Source organism: Cricetulus griseus (assembly GCF_003668045.3).
Source record: "Cricetulus griseus strain 17A/GY chromosome 1 unlocalized genomic scaffold, alternate assembly CriGri-PICRH-1.0 chr1_0, whole genome shotgun sequence".
NCBI lineage: Eukaryota > Metazoa > Chordata > Mammalia > Rodentia > Cricetidae > Cricetulus > Cricetulus griseus.
This window is the reverse complement of record NW_023276806.1, coordinates 323022-341289: the sequence shown is the minus strand read 5'-3', so window position 1 is coordinate 341289 and position 18268 is coordinate 323022. Positions and strand designations below refer to the sequence as shown.

The 18268-nt window shown below is 37.9% G+C and overlaps 1 protein-coding gene across 1 annotated transcript in view; it reads left to right on the top strand.

The window, feature by feature from the left end:
- The window catches only part of Rpe65 (retinoid isomerohydrolase RPE65), a 39400-nt gene extending 25185 nt beyond the window's left edge, over positions 1-14215 (top strand). The window contains exons 7-15 of the mRNA XM_027395218.2: positions 800-947; positions 2340-2421; positions 2625-2757; positions 2863-3002; positions 3760-3889; positions 11342-11456; positions 11549-11643; positions 11747-11858; positions 13400-14215. Of these exons, the coding sequence (XP_027251019.1) occupies positions 800-947; positions 2340-2421; positions 2625-2757; positions 2863-3002; positions 3760-3889; positions 11342-11456; positions 11549-11643; positions 11747-11858; positions 13400-13551 (1107 nt within the window). The 3' untranslated portion in view covers positions 13552-14215. The remainder of the gene's footprint in view (positions 1-799; positions 948-2339; positions 2422-2624; positions 2758-2862; positions 3003-3759; positions 3890-11341; positions 11457-11548; positions 11644-11746; positions 11859-13399) is intronic.
- Positions 14216-18268: the final 4053 nt, after the last annotated feature.

Here is an 18268-nt window from a genome sequence, read left to right as displayed (position 1 = left end):
AAAGAACATTCTAAAATGAGGGGTTTCATTATCAAAGGCACAGAGAAGGAGAAATATAAGAGGCATGTTTGCAGAAACTGAGAATACTCATTTTAGACTATACCTACAGCAGTTCCCTGTGAAAGCTTTGGGCAGGAGATGGCTCTTTACTGTAGGGCTGTCCCACACACTGCAGAGGCTTGCTGGTCTTGACCTTGTCTACCACATACCAGAAATGTCCTTGACCACTATGCAATTCAAAAATGGCTAGGATATTTAAGACAGTCTTTAAACTAGTAATACAGAAGCATAAGTAGTTTCAAAGGTAGCAGAGGAGCCGGGCAGTGGTGGCGTATGCCTTTAGTCCCAGCATTCGGGAGGCAGAGGCAGGCAGATCTTTGTGAGTTCGAGACCAGCCTGGTCTACAAGAGCTAGTTCCAGGACAGAAAAAAAAGTAGCAGTGGAACAGTTGGGTAAATCTGAAAGCTTAAATAAATGAACTAAAATTTTGAAGTAAATGGTTTTCCTGATCAAAAGTTGCTGAAAGTCTTTGCTCAAAGAAATTATATAAACAGTTATATTTTAAGGTGTTTACTTGGAAATGGGAGTACAAAGGAGATAAGGGCTATCTAGGTGGTCAGTCATGGAATTCAGGACTATAAATAACATTAATGTGATATTGTTTTCAAAGAGATAGAAGAAGGGAGTTTGGATATCCTACCATTAGTTTATTGACAAACACAATGTCACTATCAATACTATATCTATAGTGTACAACTGAAGCTGACAGGACCCCCAAGATTCATTTTTCGTCCCACAGGTTGATCTTTGCAACTATGTCTCAGTCAATGGCATCACTGCTCATCCACATATTGAAAGTGATGGAACTGTTTATAATATTGGAAATTGCTTTGGGAAAAATTTTTCAATTGCTTACAATATTGTTAAGATACCTCCACTGCAATCAGGTGAGTCTGCTATCAAAAATTCTGGAGATACAGGATATGAATCATAATATCAGGATTATTTTCAGGCTCGATAAGACTTGTTCTCATTGCTATCCTACCAGGTGACTAAAGTCCAGAGGCAGGACAATAAACAATGATGGCTTCAAATCCAGAAATCAGGGGGTTAAGTTCTATTTTTCACTGTTTCAAGAACTAGTGCATATGTGTATTTAAATATTATTTTAATTTATATTTACCATTTATTGAACATTTATTCATATGCCAAGAAAAATATTGAATTCCTCTTTGGGTAGACTGAAAAAATTTGAGAGTGAGGCAATTGTCATGATTTAAGAAGTCACTTATATTATTTTCTCATGCATGAACTTTAGCATGTATAGTACTTATTTGACAGAACAGTTAATATCACGCATCCAAATTGTAGTTTTAAGGAATTCTACAGTTCCATGAGGGGGTTTTGCCCACACTAACCCACTGCTTTACTTCCCTGGACTTAAACCTGACCTCCACTTATTCTAAGATGTGACTCCATGATATTCTATGTTTTGTCAAATTTGCTGCTGTTTGGATTTTCCTAGGTTAGGGTAAGGAAGTCGTCAGAACATGGACAGATCTGAGAAACAAGATGGGCCTCTTAAAGAAGAGCAACATGATGCTTCCAGGGTGTGGGGGGAGATCCCCCTCCCTGGAAGAGACTGAAACTGTTTCTGACTATAAATGACAGGCTAAAGGAAAAGAGCCTATTGAAGGGAAGATACCCAGGCTAGGACCAATCAGAAAAGAGAGGGAGGCGTGAGTGAAGCAGAGCCTATAAAAAGTCTTACCCAGAGACCCAGAGTGGAGTCCAACTCCTGGAGTTTCTCCATGCTCTCAATCGAAGCGGTTTGTCTGTTAAAGTCAAATTTGGGGTGTTTGTTCTTTAATTCTGTCTGTGTCTGGTGCATCTTTGTTCTCCTGCCAATCTGTAACTTTCTTTCATCCCTCAGCTGTACCTGATACTTTCTGTCCAGGACCCTCAGCTGCCACTTATTGTCCTCTTCCTCAGTTCTTTAGCTGACAGTATGTCAATGGCTCCTCGATCTCCAACTGTCACTTTATTTTCCTGAGTGAGGCTTCTATCTAAGATGTACAAATTTTGTCCTTACTACAGAAAGAACTTAGTGAGACACCTCTCACTAAGTAACCACCTCTCACTCAAGACCCTGTTAACAATATGTCATTCCATTAAGATGCCCCAGTGATTGAGGAGATGAAAACAAGCTCTGAAAAGAAATACACATCTGAAAATTTATTTTTGCCTGTATAAGCTGTTTTAAATGTTTTATATGAAGAAGAGAAAGAAGAAAAAGATGATGATGATGTTCTAAAGCCTTTAAAACTACTTTATTTCAGACAAGGAAGATCCAATAAACAAGTCAGAGATTGTTGTGCAGTTTCCTTGCAGTGATCGGTTCAAGCCATCTTATGTACACAGGTAATTTGAAGATTAGATCAAATTTAAAGATCTCCTTTGTCTACCTGGCCAGGACATTTCCTTGGTTAAAACTAAGTTTAAAGCTAATTAGATTCATGTAATCATTGTAGATATGAATAACTAGATATACCTTGTGTAGACCTATTTCTTTGTAACCAAGAACTAGCCCTCCCATTCACAAGTTTATTTGTGTTTCTGAACAGTTTTGGTCTGACTCCCAACTATATTGTTTTTGTGGAGACGCCAGTCAAAATTAATCTTTTCAAGTTCCTTTCTTCATGGAGTCTTTGGGGAGCCAACTACATGGATTGTTTTGAGTCCAATGAAAACATGGGGGTATGTCTGATTCGTTTATTCATCTGTTAAGCTTGTAATACTAAGAAAAGCATTTTATAATTCTTTCCTTTATACTTTTATCAAAATATTTCTCTGCTTTCCCAGGTTTGGCTTCATGTTGCTGACAAAAGAAGAAGAAAATATCTGAATAATAAATACAGGACCTCCCCTTTCAATCTTTTTCATCACATCAATACTTATGAAGAAAATGGGTTTCTGATTGTGGATCTCTGTTGTTGGAAAGGGTAAGAAAATGTGTTGGATTAATTCCCCATCTCCAGTTTTTTTCTGGAAACAAAGTGTCTTAATAAAGGTACAAGCCCTTCCTGTTTAATGTGAACCACATATAAAAAGGGGAGTGATATGAAACAATAAAAAGTGAAATTAATGATTATCAGAGAGTTCAGAAAAATCAGAAACAGACTATTAGAACTATAGTTGATAATGAAAACCAACTGGACCTGAACTAGACCTGAAAATAGAAGGTTCTGTGACTTGAAAAGTATGTTTAAACTTCACAAGCTCTTTATGATATCTTGAACTTCCCTAATTCTGAATAAGAGAAGCAGATGTGCTATTCTCAGGCTAGTCATTTAAAACACATTGATTCCTAAAGACAGAGTGGAGACAGTAAAGCAGAACAAAGAGTATATAAGGCCACTATTACTCCAGTGTATCCATGAGGCAAGAAAACTCTCTGTTTTCCCCTCAATGAATAGGAGAAGGAAATGTTTCTTACACTCTTTTTTGTCAACAGCAGTCTGGGATGTAGCCTTAAGAACAACCAGACACATGGGCTATCAATATCATGAATCATCTCTAAAACTATTTGTGATTGGTTAGATATGATGTCACATGACTTAAATCCCAGCTTTTGGGAGGGAGAGGCAGGAAGATCTTATGTACAAGGCCAGCTTGTGCTACAAATTTATACCCTGCTTCAAAACAAAGTAAGACAGATTGTTTGTAATTATGTTCATGCTTGACTTCTTGGTTTCACAGGTTTGAATTTGTTTATAATTACTTATATTTAGCCAATTTACGTGAGAACTGGGAAGAAGTGAAAAGAAATGCCATGAAGGCTCCTCAGCCTGAAGTCAGGAGATATGTACTTCCTTTGATAATTGACAAGGTAATCTGCTTTACGAGGATTGCACATATAAAGTATGTTTTATCTCTCTTGGAAACTGCCATGCTTATACATGTAATCTTGAAATTTTATGTCTGGGAGGAGCTTTAAAAATACTAACTAAACCTCTCATTTTACAAATGAGAAAACTGAAGCTGAAAAAAAATGCAGTGATTTAGAAAAGAGGACTTCCACAGAACCCAGACAAAATGTACTTTTCTTGATATTAATTCTGTGACTTTTTCAGTCGCAAAATCCCTTTGAAAGCATACTTAATGTCTACAGATCCAGTGATTCCTAGTATCATTTGTCAGTTGTATAAATATTCTAAATAATTTTAAATGTGGAGAAATGATAGATCAGAATTCATTCTTGCAAGCGTTAGGTTCATTGGCAAAGGAAATTTGGTTTTCTATAAATCTGAAGATGCCATTAAACAACAAAAGTAATTAATAATATTAGACAGTTATAGGAATTCAGAGTAATCCTTTGGAGGTTTGGTAACTGAAATAACTGCAGTAGGCACAAAAGAAATAGGATTCAAATTAATGTATAAATAAGAACCCTTAAAAAACATGAAACTAAAAGTTGAGTCTTAAACACTTTCTTCATAAGGTAAAAGAAAGTAGGGATCCATGAATATGATAGAGGGGTGATTTTCAGAAAAAAATAAACCTGGAGAATAGATGGTATCAAAAACAAAGATCTTCTGGGCTCCAGGCGTTTCTTCCTCTGTGATATGAGTTTAATCTTCCTTTGGAAATGAGACGTTTGAAGGTAACTGTGAGACTCTGCTTAAGTAGACAAGGTGACTTGGGGAAAGCCTACTCTGAATCTGCAGTTATCCAGCTGTGAAATGCTGTAGGAATCAGTGGGTCTACACTACCACTGAAAAAGTATGCTTTTAAATGGACTTTGTGATTTAAAGAATGGCAGATCTAGAATCAGAAACCACAGTTTTCATGAATGTTTGGAGATTTGGCTTTCTGAATCCCACAAATCATCTATTTTTATAATTTTATTTAAATTAGAAACGTATTTTACATATTAATCCCAGTTCCCTCTCCCACCCATCCTCCTATGACCCCCACTGAACCTCCCCATGTTCACTCCCCAGCGAGAATGAGGCCTTCCATGGGGGAATCATCAAAATCTCTCAAGTCATTTGGGGCAGGGATAAGAGAGTATCCATCTATGGGAAATGGGCCCCCAAAGTCCATTCATGCACTAGGGATACATCCTGGTTTCACTGTCAGAGTCCCCATAGACTGCCCAGTGCTCTAGCTGACACCTATGTTCAGGGGGCCTGGTATGGTCCTATGTTGGTTCCCTAGCTGTCAGACTGGAATCCATGAGTTCCTACTTTCTCAGGTCAGCTGTTTTTGTGGGTTTTCCCAGCATGGTCTTGACCACTTTGTTGGTCACTCCCTCTCTGAAACTGGATTCTAGGAGTTTGGCTCAGTGCCTAACTGTAGGTCTCTGCTTCTGCTTCCATCAGCTACTGGATGAAGGCTATGGGATGGCATTTAAGGTAGTCATCATTCTCATTATAGGGGAAGGGCATTTAAGGTAGACTCTTCACTATTGCTTAGATTCCTAGTTGGGGTCATCCTTGTGGATCTCTGTACAATTCCCTAGTGCCAGATTTCTTTTTAAACCTATAATGGCTCCCTCTATTGATTTGTCTCTTTTCTTGTTCTCCGATATTCCTCTCCCCACTCAGTCTTCCTGATCTCTCATGTTCTCCTCCCCTCCTCTTTTTCCTAGCTCCTTCCCCTCTCCCCCATGCTCCCAATTTGTTCAGGGGCTCTTGTCACTTTCTGCTTCACTAGGGGACTATGCATGCCTCTCTTATGGTCATCCTTGTTTCCTAGCTTCTCTGGAAGTGTGGATTGTAAGCTCGTAATCCTTTTCTCTATGTCTAATGTATGTCTATGTCTATGTATGAGTGAGTACATACCATGTTTGTCTTTCTGTGACTGGGTTACCTCACTTAGGATGGTTTCTTCTAGTTCCATCCATTTGGCTGCAAATTTCAAGATTCCTTTTTTTTTTCTTTTTTTCTGCTGAGTAGTACTCCATTGTGTAAATGAACCACATTTTCTGTATCCATTCTTCAGTTGAGGGATATCTAGGTTGCTTTCAGGTTCTGGCTATTACTAATAATGCTGCTGTGAACATAGTTAAACAGATGTCCTTGTTGTATGAATGTGCATCCTTTGGGTATATGCCTACGAGTGGAATTGCTGGATCTTGAGGTAGACTGGCTCCCATTTTTCGGAGAAACTGCCATACTGATTTCCAAAGTGGCTGTACAAGTTTGCACTCCCTCCAGCAATAAAGAAGCATTCTCCTTTCTCCACATCATCTCCAGCATAAACTGTCATTGGTGTTTTTGATTTTAGTCATTCTGACTGGTGTAAGATGATATCTCAGAGTTGTTTTGATTTGCATTTCATTGATTGCTAAGATGTTGAGCAATTTCTAAAGTGTTTTTCAGCCATTTTAGATTCCTCTATTGAGAATTCTCTGTTTAGTTCTGACAGCCATCTCTTTATTTCTGCATTTTGGTCTCTTCAGTGTTTGAATAACTTCAGCAACATCCAGAATTTTTACTGAAATACAAGTCAAAGCCAAGAAAAATATAATTTTCTTACGTAAACACATGAGCATATAACATACTTTTCTTGTCTTTGTGCTCCCAGTTTGAACAAAAGGTATTAAGGAAGATACATTGAACTAAAGACTTAAATCAGAGGCAGAGGAAAGCTAACCCAGCTTAGAAGATAATGTTCTTGCCTGTAAGCATATCTGCAAGCTGATAAAGAATAACAGTTGGGTGAAAATGGGCTCTGTAGAGTTTTTACCAAAAAAAAAAAAATAGAAAAAAAAAGCAAACAGGACTTAACACAGAAGTATAACAGAGTCCCTGGGATGCTTCATTGTGAGCAGAGGAGAGGCTGGAGTTTGTAAGAACAGCTGGAAATACGGATTTGAGTGAGACTGTACAGGGGCATTCTTTATCAGATTCTGGGTAGCATATAATTGGTAAGGGCTCACTGCCAAAGTTCAAGCATTTGTGTTTTGGAGGGGTGGGGTTATGACATGGTTCCCTCGGCAAATGGCATGGAGGGCAGATTGGGTAGTAGACAGTCTAAAGCTAAAAATTCCTTTAAGAATATAAATGCTTTTCTGCAATTTCAATGGTATTTCAATCCTATTCACTCCATGATCTAGCTGTACTTTTTATATTTTAATATTGCCTGCCCTGCTACCACTCCTACTATAAATTTCCTTCCATTGAACATATCTAACCTCTTTATCAAACTTGTCAAAAATCACACCATAGTTCAATTAGATTATCTATCCTCTCTATTTTTGTACCTCTAAGTCTAAATTTAAGTGCTGTAAATACACGGTCATGTTAATTCATCCAACTTTAAATGTCTAACCAAAAATCTTACTGCTTCATTTCCTAACTTTACATATTGTTTTACTTTGCTAGTTAAATATCCCCATCCTCAAGGAAAGGAGTGAGGAGGAACTGGGAACGGAATGCAAAAAATTAATTTAAAAACTGAACAAAAATGCTAAAAAGTAATCCCCCTCCTCTCCTTACTTTTATGCCTCCTACTCCACCTTCATATTTAATATTGATGATGCTTTCTCTTCATCTGAAACAAATTAATCAGAAAAGAATTACATATCCCTGCTGCCTCATATACCACCCACCAGCATCTGTACTATGTCTTGAATATCTATCTTCCTAACTAGAGCTTATTTTGTTTTTGAGACAGGTTTGGTTTTTTTTGTTTTTGTTTTGTGTGTGTGTGTGTGTGTGTGTGTGTGTGTGTGTGTGTGTGTGTGTGTGTGTGTGTGTGTAGCTCTGGCTGTTCTGGAACTAGCTCTGTAGATGAGTCCGGCCTCAAAGACACAGAGATCCACCTGTCTCTGCCTCCCAGACGCTGGTATTAAAGGTATACACCACCACCTCCCAGCCCCATTTTTTCATTTAATATTCAGCAGCAAAACACGTGGGTTACAGTGTACCCACCTGTAACAGTTTCAAATATTCCGGGACATTACCAACCTTTAGTTGTTTAGAATGGATACCATGGAGCTGAGCTCACACTCTCTCTCATTTTCAAACACTTTTCACCAGGAAACTGTCAACTCTATCTACCCTGTCTCACTGACTCCAATGTCACCAGCCTAGCTAGAATCATTTTCTTGAGATTGGACTACTATAAAACAAACTGGTTTTGCTGAATCCAATCTTTTGTTATTACCCACATTCACAAAACAAATTCCCAAGTAGACTCAACAAAGGAACCAGAAGGATTTCATTAAAAGTAAATCACTGTGGTGTGTTCTTTATCTACTCAAAACGCTCATAGTTTCCCCCAATTATCCAGAGGGAAAGCCCCGGTCCTTTCTATAACTCATGTGCCTTACACAATCAAAACACACTAACTCCCTACAAGCTCTCTTAATTTTCACTGCGCTGATCCCTGATGCTCCTAGAATATACTCCGTATCATTGTTCTCCAAGATTTAGACACTTTTTGTTTTGTTTTTGGTTTTTTATTTTATTTTTTTTTTTTGCTTCTTTTTCTCCCTGCTTGAATGCATTGCATGTTTCCACATCTAAGAGTTTTATATGAAATGCCTGTTTTACAAAGAGGCCTATTTCTATGGAATGCAGAATTATGCAATGAGAGTTCAGCACATACTTTAGGGGTCAAACAACCAGAGATGTATATCTCATGGAGAATAGGCTTCATTTAGCAAGGCTATGGGGAATATTGTCACAAGAGATGCACATATGATGGAGATAAATTATTTAGCAGGGCAATAAGGAATGTTGCTTTCTGAATGTGGTAACTGTCCTCCTTGCTGGCTTCTTGTGTGATGAGCTCTTTCCCTCACATTACAGCTTGGGGATTTTTCCCACAGTACTACAGTGTATTAATTGTTTACTGGGCACATATATCTGTGAATGGTCTAGACGATGACTTTTCATTTAGCTATATAATTCTGATATATAGAATATATACTAGGACATGCTTCACAACTGGATTTGTTTGTCCTACAAGGACTATGGATTCTTATCACTCTGCCTTGTTCTCTTGCTTAGACAAAATGCACACAATCAGCTCACTTTTTTTGTTTTGTTTTGTTTTGTTTTTCAAGACAAGGTTTCTCTGTGTAGCTTTGGAGCAATCAGCTAACTTTTACCTCAGAGCAAGTTCAGATGAGATTAAAGGTCTTTTGTAAATAGATCATGAGTTTAAAACCTTAAAGCTATGTACAAGGTCAGAGCCACATATGTCTACCAATATTACTAAGAAAGGCATGCCAATTCTTCACTTTCTAGTCTACTACCAATAGATCTGTGTCTTAAAGTTGTCGTTGGTCACTTCACCCTCCTTGTCTGCTTGCAGTTTTGCTCCTATGGTCTTGGACCCTTGTGTTGCCATGGTAAATGGCTTAGCTCCTTATCGCTTGTTCTAGGAATGTGTTTTTTACCAATGAGAGGAATTTTTTAATCACTGCAAGGCTTCTGAAGGAGAAGAGTTTTTAGAATAGAAGAAGCATGGAGAATGTAGAAATAGGACTGGATTATTAGAGTAGAAACAACAATAAAGAGCACATGAAATAAAAAGTATGAGACTCAGATTGTGTGAAAAGTTACTATAGAAATATTTTACCCCCCTCTTTCACTCCTAAGAAGCATTTCATCTTTGGGTCCCTAAGATCTTGTGATTTCCCCATGGGTCTGGGATCCCAAGTCAGCTTCCAGCCAAGTAGGCAGATTCAGACTGGGATGAAGACACACCATAGCTCTATGCCTTTGCATGGTGCTTCATCTGAGGCTCAATTTCCTCATGTGTAAAATGGGAGAAAGACAGGACTTAGCCACCGTGAGGACCAAAAGTATATGATACATGCCAAATGCATTGCACAGTGTCTGGATCTAAATAAAAATATTGTCATGGTGATGTATCAGTCTTCTGTATTCAAATCAGTGGTAAAAGGAGATGTCAGAAACTGGCTACTTTTTCAGTCTCCTTTGACAGTGTATGTTGGATGTAATAATGATAGTTCAGTGCATGATGGCATCACTTCCCTATTGCCTTTCCTTCATGTTCTCAGTCTTGTTTTCCTTTTCACTCAGTTTGGCTTTACCATTGTATGTGTAGGATCTTTTCAATCATCTCTGAGCAGACCTTTCCTTATTTTCTATCTTCCCTGCTCTTCACCTTCATAGAGCCATGTCACCTTTCCTAAAATTCAGAGCCTTCAGAAACTCTGAATGGGTGAAAACATGCTTCCAGGCTGTAACTCCAGCCCCACAATCTGGCTTTCTCTGGTTCAGGCTCCAGTCTCACCAGGGTTTCAAAACTTCTTCTTCTCATTGTCACAGGGACACCTTTCCAGCCAAACCTGCTTATTTACAAGTCTCTAGCATGCTAAATAGCTCTATACCACTCTTATTCCCTGAACAGTCCTTATTTCCTCCTGAGGTTTAAAGTCTTGTTCTTGTTTTAAACTGAAGTCAAATTTCAACTTCAGACTGTTCTTAGGGCCATGTCTTTCTGACTCCTTAAAACAGAGAGAAAGTTTCTTCCAGACACTCATGGACACACCTACTGCCTCATGTTCTGAGCCCATTGTAATGTCCCATCCTTCTACCCACAAGCAAGTGCTACCTATGTTCTCCTTTATACTATATAATATAATATATATACTTTATACTATATAATATACTTTTATAGTATTACAAAAGTCCTGAATTACAATGCTTACATGTGTTTTCCAAAATTCCACATTCACATGCCACATGGACCATTTCAACCCTTCTTAGAGCTGTCTCCCCAACACCTAATATAATCCATGGTCTACAGGAGATGTTCAATAAGTGCTCATGAAGAAATCAAATGACCAAGATGTTTTCAGTCATGCCAATTGCATTTGTAATAGAGAATTTGTAGACAATTGTAGAATCCCTAAATACCCTTTGGCCTCCTAGCACCTAGCATGGTGTCTAGCATACAAATAAATAAGTAGTTAAGAAACTAATCTGCCTGACTGATTGGCTACATGGAAGAATGGAATTTTAGGACAGGACTGTGTCATATGCCATGTTTTCTAAAGTCTATGACAATTATCTAGAATTTTAAGCTAATTAGTATGGCTGTCACATTCAAATTTAGGCAGACATTTAACCCTAAACAATGTGTTTCCAGTGGGTTACTTATAACCTACCAATATGTCATCTGAGAGACTTTCAAGTCTGATACAGTAGCCACCTACCTAGACTGCTTCTTATTTTGTTGTTCCTCCCTGCATGAGGACCTCTGAAAGGAGGCGACAAAATTTGAGAAGTTTTCATTTATAGATACTTGAATTTCCTTCACTGCTCACTGAGGTCTCTGTTATCTTCTTTCTAAGGCTGATACAGGCAGGAATTTAGTCACACTTGCCCATACAACTGCCACAGCTGTTCTGTGCAGTGATGAGACCATCTGGCTGGAACCTGAGGTTCTCTTTTCAGGACCCCGTCAAGGTAAGATGATCTAAGGAAAATATCACTGAGAAGGGAACAGATGTTCTACTTAGAGAGATTGAGTTTTCCTATGTCTGTGTTCTATTTTGAAGCCTTTGAATTTCCTCAAATCAATTATCAGAAATATGGGGGGAAGCCTTATACCTATGTGTATGGACTTGGGTTGAATCACTTCATTCCAGACAAGGTAATGAAGCACCTTGCTAACACCCAATATAACTTTTAGTCATGTGGTAGTCAAGTAAAGCAGCTCATTAATTAACCAATTGCTTTTTCTTGAACACAAACAGCTCTGTAAGCTGAATGTCAAAAGTAAAGAAATCTGGATGTGGCAAGAGCCGAATTCTTACCCATCTGAACCCATCTTTGTTTCTCATCCAGATGCCCTGGAAGAGGATGATGGTAATGAGAGCAATGCGTGTGTCTGAACTTCCCTTTATGCTGAAATTCTGTGTGTTTGATATTAGGAAAGTAGTTAGGCTGACTATTTCTTAACCTTCAAAAGTAATTCTTAAACTGTAATTGATATATTCTTAATAATTGAAATTTTACTGAAAGTGACTTTCATCTGTGGTCAGGTGTCATTGATTGCACTAGAAAAAAAAAAACAGCAAACAAAGAACAAAAAAAAAAAAAAACACAATAAAACACCATTTGTGTCATAGTGGAGCTCTAAATGGAAGGGATGAGAAAAGGGTGTGACAGCAAGAATTTTAGGTATTTGCTTTTCCTGACCTAAATATATTTCTGAAAATGCAGACAGAGTTCTAAGAAGGGAAATAGAATATTCTAGCAGATCGATTAACATGCATCTCTGGAAGTCTAGTGTTTCTTTCTTTGTTTGTTTAGACCTGGAAACAATTCCGAGCCTCAGCATATAATTGAGCAATTGCATTACATAGCATCAGTCTCAACTTAATGCTAGGGGAGCGGGGAGAGCTGAGGACAGTGGTTAAGAGCACTGCCTGCTCTTGTTGTAAACTGGGTTCAAGCCAGGCAGTGGTGGTGCACGCCTTTGGTCCCAGCACTCGGGAGGCAGAGGCAGGCAGATCTCTGTGAGTTTGAGACCAGCCTGGTCTACAAGAGCTAGTTCCAGGGCAGCCTCCAAAGCCACAAAGAAACCCTGTTTTAATGCCCCCCCCTAAAAAAAGAAAAGAAAACTGGGTTCAATTTTCAGTGCCCATATATGTATCACAACCACCTATAACTCAGGTGATCCTACACCCCCTTCTGGCCTGTTTGAGTACCAGACATATAGGTCCATACACATTCATGCAGGTAAAACACTGATGCACTTAAAAATAATAAAATAACTTCTAAAAATTAATGTAAGGACAGAGAAATATATTGTGGGATTAATTTATTAAAATATGGGGAACTGTAGAAGAATGAAGTAAATAATTAGAGGGCCATTTTCTGATAAGTAGTTTTTACATTCATAACACACATTCAAAAGTGCAAAGGGTATGTTTTCATTTTGTCTGAAAGTAGTAAACTTACATATAGGTCTTGTAAATTATAATTATAACACACTCTTCCACTTTAAAATTTTTAAAGTACAAATTTTTACTTTATCATAACTTTTTATAGTAAATAGAACCAAGACTATATTCTTATATTAGATAGAAATGCAGAACCATTAACTTAGCAAGCATTAATGAGTTCATACTTTGATCTAGTCATTGTAGTAAGACACTGTGGTTGCAGCTGTAAGAGACAAAGACAAGGTCACTCCCTTCCTGGGGTGGTGGTAACCCAGGAAGAAAGAGTTTAGAGGAGTCCTTCAAGTGGTCACATAACCAGGTAATTGAAGAGCCAGAACAAGCTAAATCACATGGTTTTCTCTATTTGTTAATGTAATACCACATTACTATCTATATAATTTCAATACCAGATAATGTTAAGACCTGATTTTAAAATTTCTAAACTGCCTTAATTAACAGGTGTGGTTCTGAGCGTGGTGGTGAACCCTGGAGCAGGACAAAAGCCTGCATATCTCCTGATTCTGAATGCCAAAGACTTGAGTGAAGTTGCAAGGGCTGAGGTGGAAACTAATATCCCTGTTACCTTCCATGGACTGTTCAAAAGAGCATGAACATATTACAAGTCAGCAAAAATGGCTCCCTGGGTAAATTAATTTCTTGCCAGGCCTAGAAACCTGAGTTCAGTCTCTGGGATCCACATAATGAAAGAACAGAACTTACTCCTAGAATTTGTCCTTTGATCTCTTTATACACACAGCATGGCATGTACATGTCCACATGCAATAAATAAATGTAATTTTAATTAAAAAATAAATAAAATCATCAACATGTTCTAGCAAGACATGTTTCTAATGGCAAAACCAAGAAAGCCACTTGTTCCCAATCGACAATCAAATTCTGTGTATTTTAGCTTGCTGTGTATCATGGTTTTAAGTTGAAGATGAACACAATTTTGCAGTGCTTTTTAGAAATCACTGAGTTGAGCAAGTAATTCCTTTAAAAGCTAAGTGCTTATTTACATGATGATACCTTTTCTGTGAGATAAACATAAACTGAAAAATCATCTGAAGCACTTAGTAATCAAATGGGAAAGAAATGTAAACTTTTAAAGCTGTCTTTTCTATAATCACAGTTGTTTCTAGTAAGCTATCTGCCTACATATTTCACATTATTCTTTAACGTTTAAGAAATAAATTCTTGGAGCTGGAAAGATGGTTCTTGGAGGTTAAGAACACTGGCTGCTCTTCCAGAGGTCCTGAGTTCAATTCCCAGCAAACACATAGTGGCTCACAACCATTTATAATAAGATCTGGTGCCCTCTTCTGGTGTCCAACCATACATGCAGGCAAAAGACTGTATATATAATAAATAAATAATATCGATTTAAAAACATGAAACAAAATCTTATTTACCTGATTTGTATGTAGTATTGTTCAGTCAAGGAAGAGAAAGTATACTTACTGTATACTTAGATTTGGGAATGTCATAGCAATTATTGTGTGTGTGTGCGTGTGTGTGTGTGTGTGTGTGTGTGTGTGTGTGTGTGTGTGTGTATTTCCTGAGAATTCTCAAGCTCATCAACTTTTTAATTTTTTATTTAAAGTCTTTAATTACTACTCATATTTACATGTCCATCCCCCCATTCCCTCACCCCCCATCCTCCCAAGTTCCCCACCAACGCCCCCAACCCACACCCCAACTCACCCCAGGGATAGTGAGGCCCTCCACCAGGGACCTTCAAAGTCTGTCATATCATGTTGATGGGAAATAATCTCTAAAAGCAGACACAAAGAAATTAACACTCAGGGGTACCTACAATAAACTAAGCTCTTTTATTCCTACACTTATGGTATGAAGATGAAACAGCAATGCCTAGTTATTTTCTTAAAGAGTAGTAAAGCATTGACTAAAGTCTACATTGAAATAAAACACATTTTCCTAGAATGTTTGGTTTCTGATAACACCAAAAATAATCTAATTAATTTAAATTTTCACTTAAAAAAAACACTATCATAGTACTTAGTAAAGTACAGATAAGTCTTATACAAGTCTAAGTACATATTAAAAACCTTAACTCCTCACTAAATGCTACAATTGATTTGTGAGTCCAAACCATCCTTGAGTAATAGCTTCTCTGCTCCAAGTATTTTATTATGTTAGTTCCCTACAAAGTCCTGATCATACACTCTGTGCCCTTGTTTTGAAGGAAAGTTTGAAGCTCAGCAAAATTAAACAGATTGGCTAAGTTTCCACACCATGCAAATTATATTTAAAGCCATGAAACAAATGAGACAGGAAAAATAATCTGAAAGACTTGAAGACTGGACACAGTCACTCCTCCCTCATGCTTGACTCCCCAGAACATGTAAAAATAGTACTGGGGAAAATCAGGGATATGGGAAGGAGTTCACAAAAACAGACATAAATATAACAAAAATCAAAGTAAGAGTTATGGAGACAACATATTTTTTTAAAATGTATTCAACTATGTCAAAAGGTATAATAAATGAAATGAGAGGACTACTAGTAATAGGCCCAAGGAAGGAAGGAAGGAAGGAAGAAAGGAAGGAAGGAAGGAAGGAAGGAAGAGGAAATGAAAACATATGGAACCCAAAATGCTTGAAACATTCCTTTCTATAAAGGACAGTTGAGAGAAAAGATGGTAGTCAGATAGTTGAGGTAGATGTAATCTAAAATAGCTTATTTATTTATTTATTTATATAATAAGGATGACATAGTTGACAAAGAAAACATGAGGGAAAAGAAGGTTTGGGGTAAATATCAAATGGGCAGAAGAGGATGGGACCTGGATGCTTTCTTGACCACTTTCATGTTGGATAGGTTTAGGAATTTAATAGTGCACACATTAATAATAAATAATATTTAAGACAAATTATCGTGGAATTGAAGAGAAGGAAAATAGGAAAATCAGAAATCACAGGAATGGACTGGTGATTGTTAGTTGTATATTGTCAGAGTCCTATTGTAATAAGGCAAAACAAAAGTAGTAATTGCAAGATAGAATGTCTGAGCCGGGCAATAGTGGTGCATCCCTCTAATCCCAGAACTTGGGAGGCAGAGGCAGGCAGATCTTTGTGAGTTCAAGACCAACCTGGTCTACAAGAGCCAGTTTCAGTACTGGCTCCACAACTACACAGAGATATAGAGGAAATGCTAGCCACGTCCTCTTGGGGGCTGGCACAGGTGAGGCAGAACATATACACTTGGGCATGGTCAGAGTGATGTAGCAAGACCTTAAATATGATGATTGCATGCACGCAGCTCTCTCTGTTCCCTCACCTGCCTGGTGGTATAAGACTGACTCTGTAGCCTGAGTACTTTTCTAATAAACTTCTTATCAAACTTGCTCTGACTCCATCTCAATCTGAATTTATTGCATTTCACTTTACAGAGAAACCTTGTCTCAAAAAAAAAATAGAATGTCTGAATCTCATAGGGTTTGTAGGAGGAAAAATGATAAGGTCAAGGCAAGGACACAGAAATACATTGCCAAGGAAGGGTAGAAAAGAGAAAGTTAAGGTATCACAGTGGAGCATTGGAAAATATGCAATTATTAAAATGAATGCTGAGAGTCTCTAGAATTGCATAGGAACCCGTGCATATGGTCACAGGGACACACACAAACACACCTAGAGACTGTGTGAGAAAGAGAAACACAGACACACACACACACAGAGAGAGAGAGAGAGAGAGAGAGAGAGAGAGAGAGAGAGAGAGAGAGAGAGGTGGTTTGAAAGAAAAGGATCCTCAAAAAGAATGGCAATATCAGGAGATATGGCTTTGTTAGAGTGGGTGTGGCCTTGGAGGAAGTGTGTCATTTTGGGGGTGGGCTTTAAGGTATCCTATGCTCGAGCTACTCCCAGTGAGACAGACCACTCCTGTTACCTACAAGCCAAGATATAGGACACTGGATTCCTTCTACAGCATCATGTCTACCTACATCCACCATGTTGCAGCATTATGATAGTGGAGTGTAGGCAACACCAATTAAATTTTTTTTCTTTCTGAGAGATGCTGTGGTCATGTTGTCTCTTCATAGCAATAAAACCCTAAGATGGAGAGTATGTATGGAAGGAGAGAGAGAGAGAGAGAGAGAGAGAGAGAGAGAGAGAGAGAGAGAGAAGCTCTTAGAAAGTCTGAGACACTGAGATTGGAACTGAATATTTTCCTGAAAGAGAAAAAAAGCCAGTTCCCATAATACAGGGGTTCAGAAAAGAAACAATCACTAAATCAAAAGGCTTTAAAGATGCAGTATTTTCAGGATATAGCTAAAGAAAAGAGAAACTGAAAATAGAAGGCATTTTTCTTGATGATTCTCAAGTGGGGAAAATAAGAACAAAAAGACAAGGTCTAGGCTCTTGCAGAATTAGAAACTAAAGAATGAGAAAAATAAGGGAGTATGTGCAGTTGAAGGATACTATGAAATGATTTCTGGCACACACAAAGGATGGAATGATAGTGAAGTCATGAGTATTTTGGAAAGAAATTCATTGTATCCTCTGGGTATCTTACCAGAGCCAGCACTGTTCACGTTCTCACACCTGTCTTTCACTGATGAAGGTGAGGACCCCTGGTGGGGACAGGCTTCCTCTGAAGACCCAGAAACTCTCATCTACCTTGCTGTTGGTGGCTGTAGAAATTGTGCTTACCTTTGGTTGGGTACTCTCTTGATCAGTTTCTCACCAGTCTGGAGAGGATATAATCTTCTGACTTAAATGTACCAGACCTTGTTCTACACATTCTTCATTATACCCAACTAACCTCCACAGCAACTCTGTGGAGTAGACTCTCTTCATTTCTATTGGACTTGTCTCCCTTCTATAACATGTCAGATGGCTAGATTAGTATAGAACAAGTTCCCTAAAACCCTTCTATTTACTTACAGAGCCAGATCTAGGTCACAATTTGGTGGTTTTTTTTTTTTTTACTTTACTATGTCCTTCTGTTTACATTATTAAATCCATACCTACATTTTACCTTTGACTGAAGCACTATAGCTGAGAAAAGTGTTCCTACAGTCTCTTATGGATTGTTTCTGGGATCAAGGAATAGTGTTATAACATTTATAATGGGGAAATAATTAAAACTCACATTTGTGAGGTACCATTTAAGATATATCACAAACATTTTCATAGAATAACTTTTATTGCCAAATCACAGATGCTGAGTATTTGGGGAGAAAACTACATAGAGAAATGTAGTCATCATAGAGCCAATCAGGAAGTATAGGTGGGGATACCAGACTAGAAGAATTATGGAAAGAGGAAAGGCAGAGACCCAGAAAGATATCTTATACCTTCTCTAAAA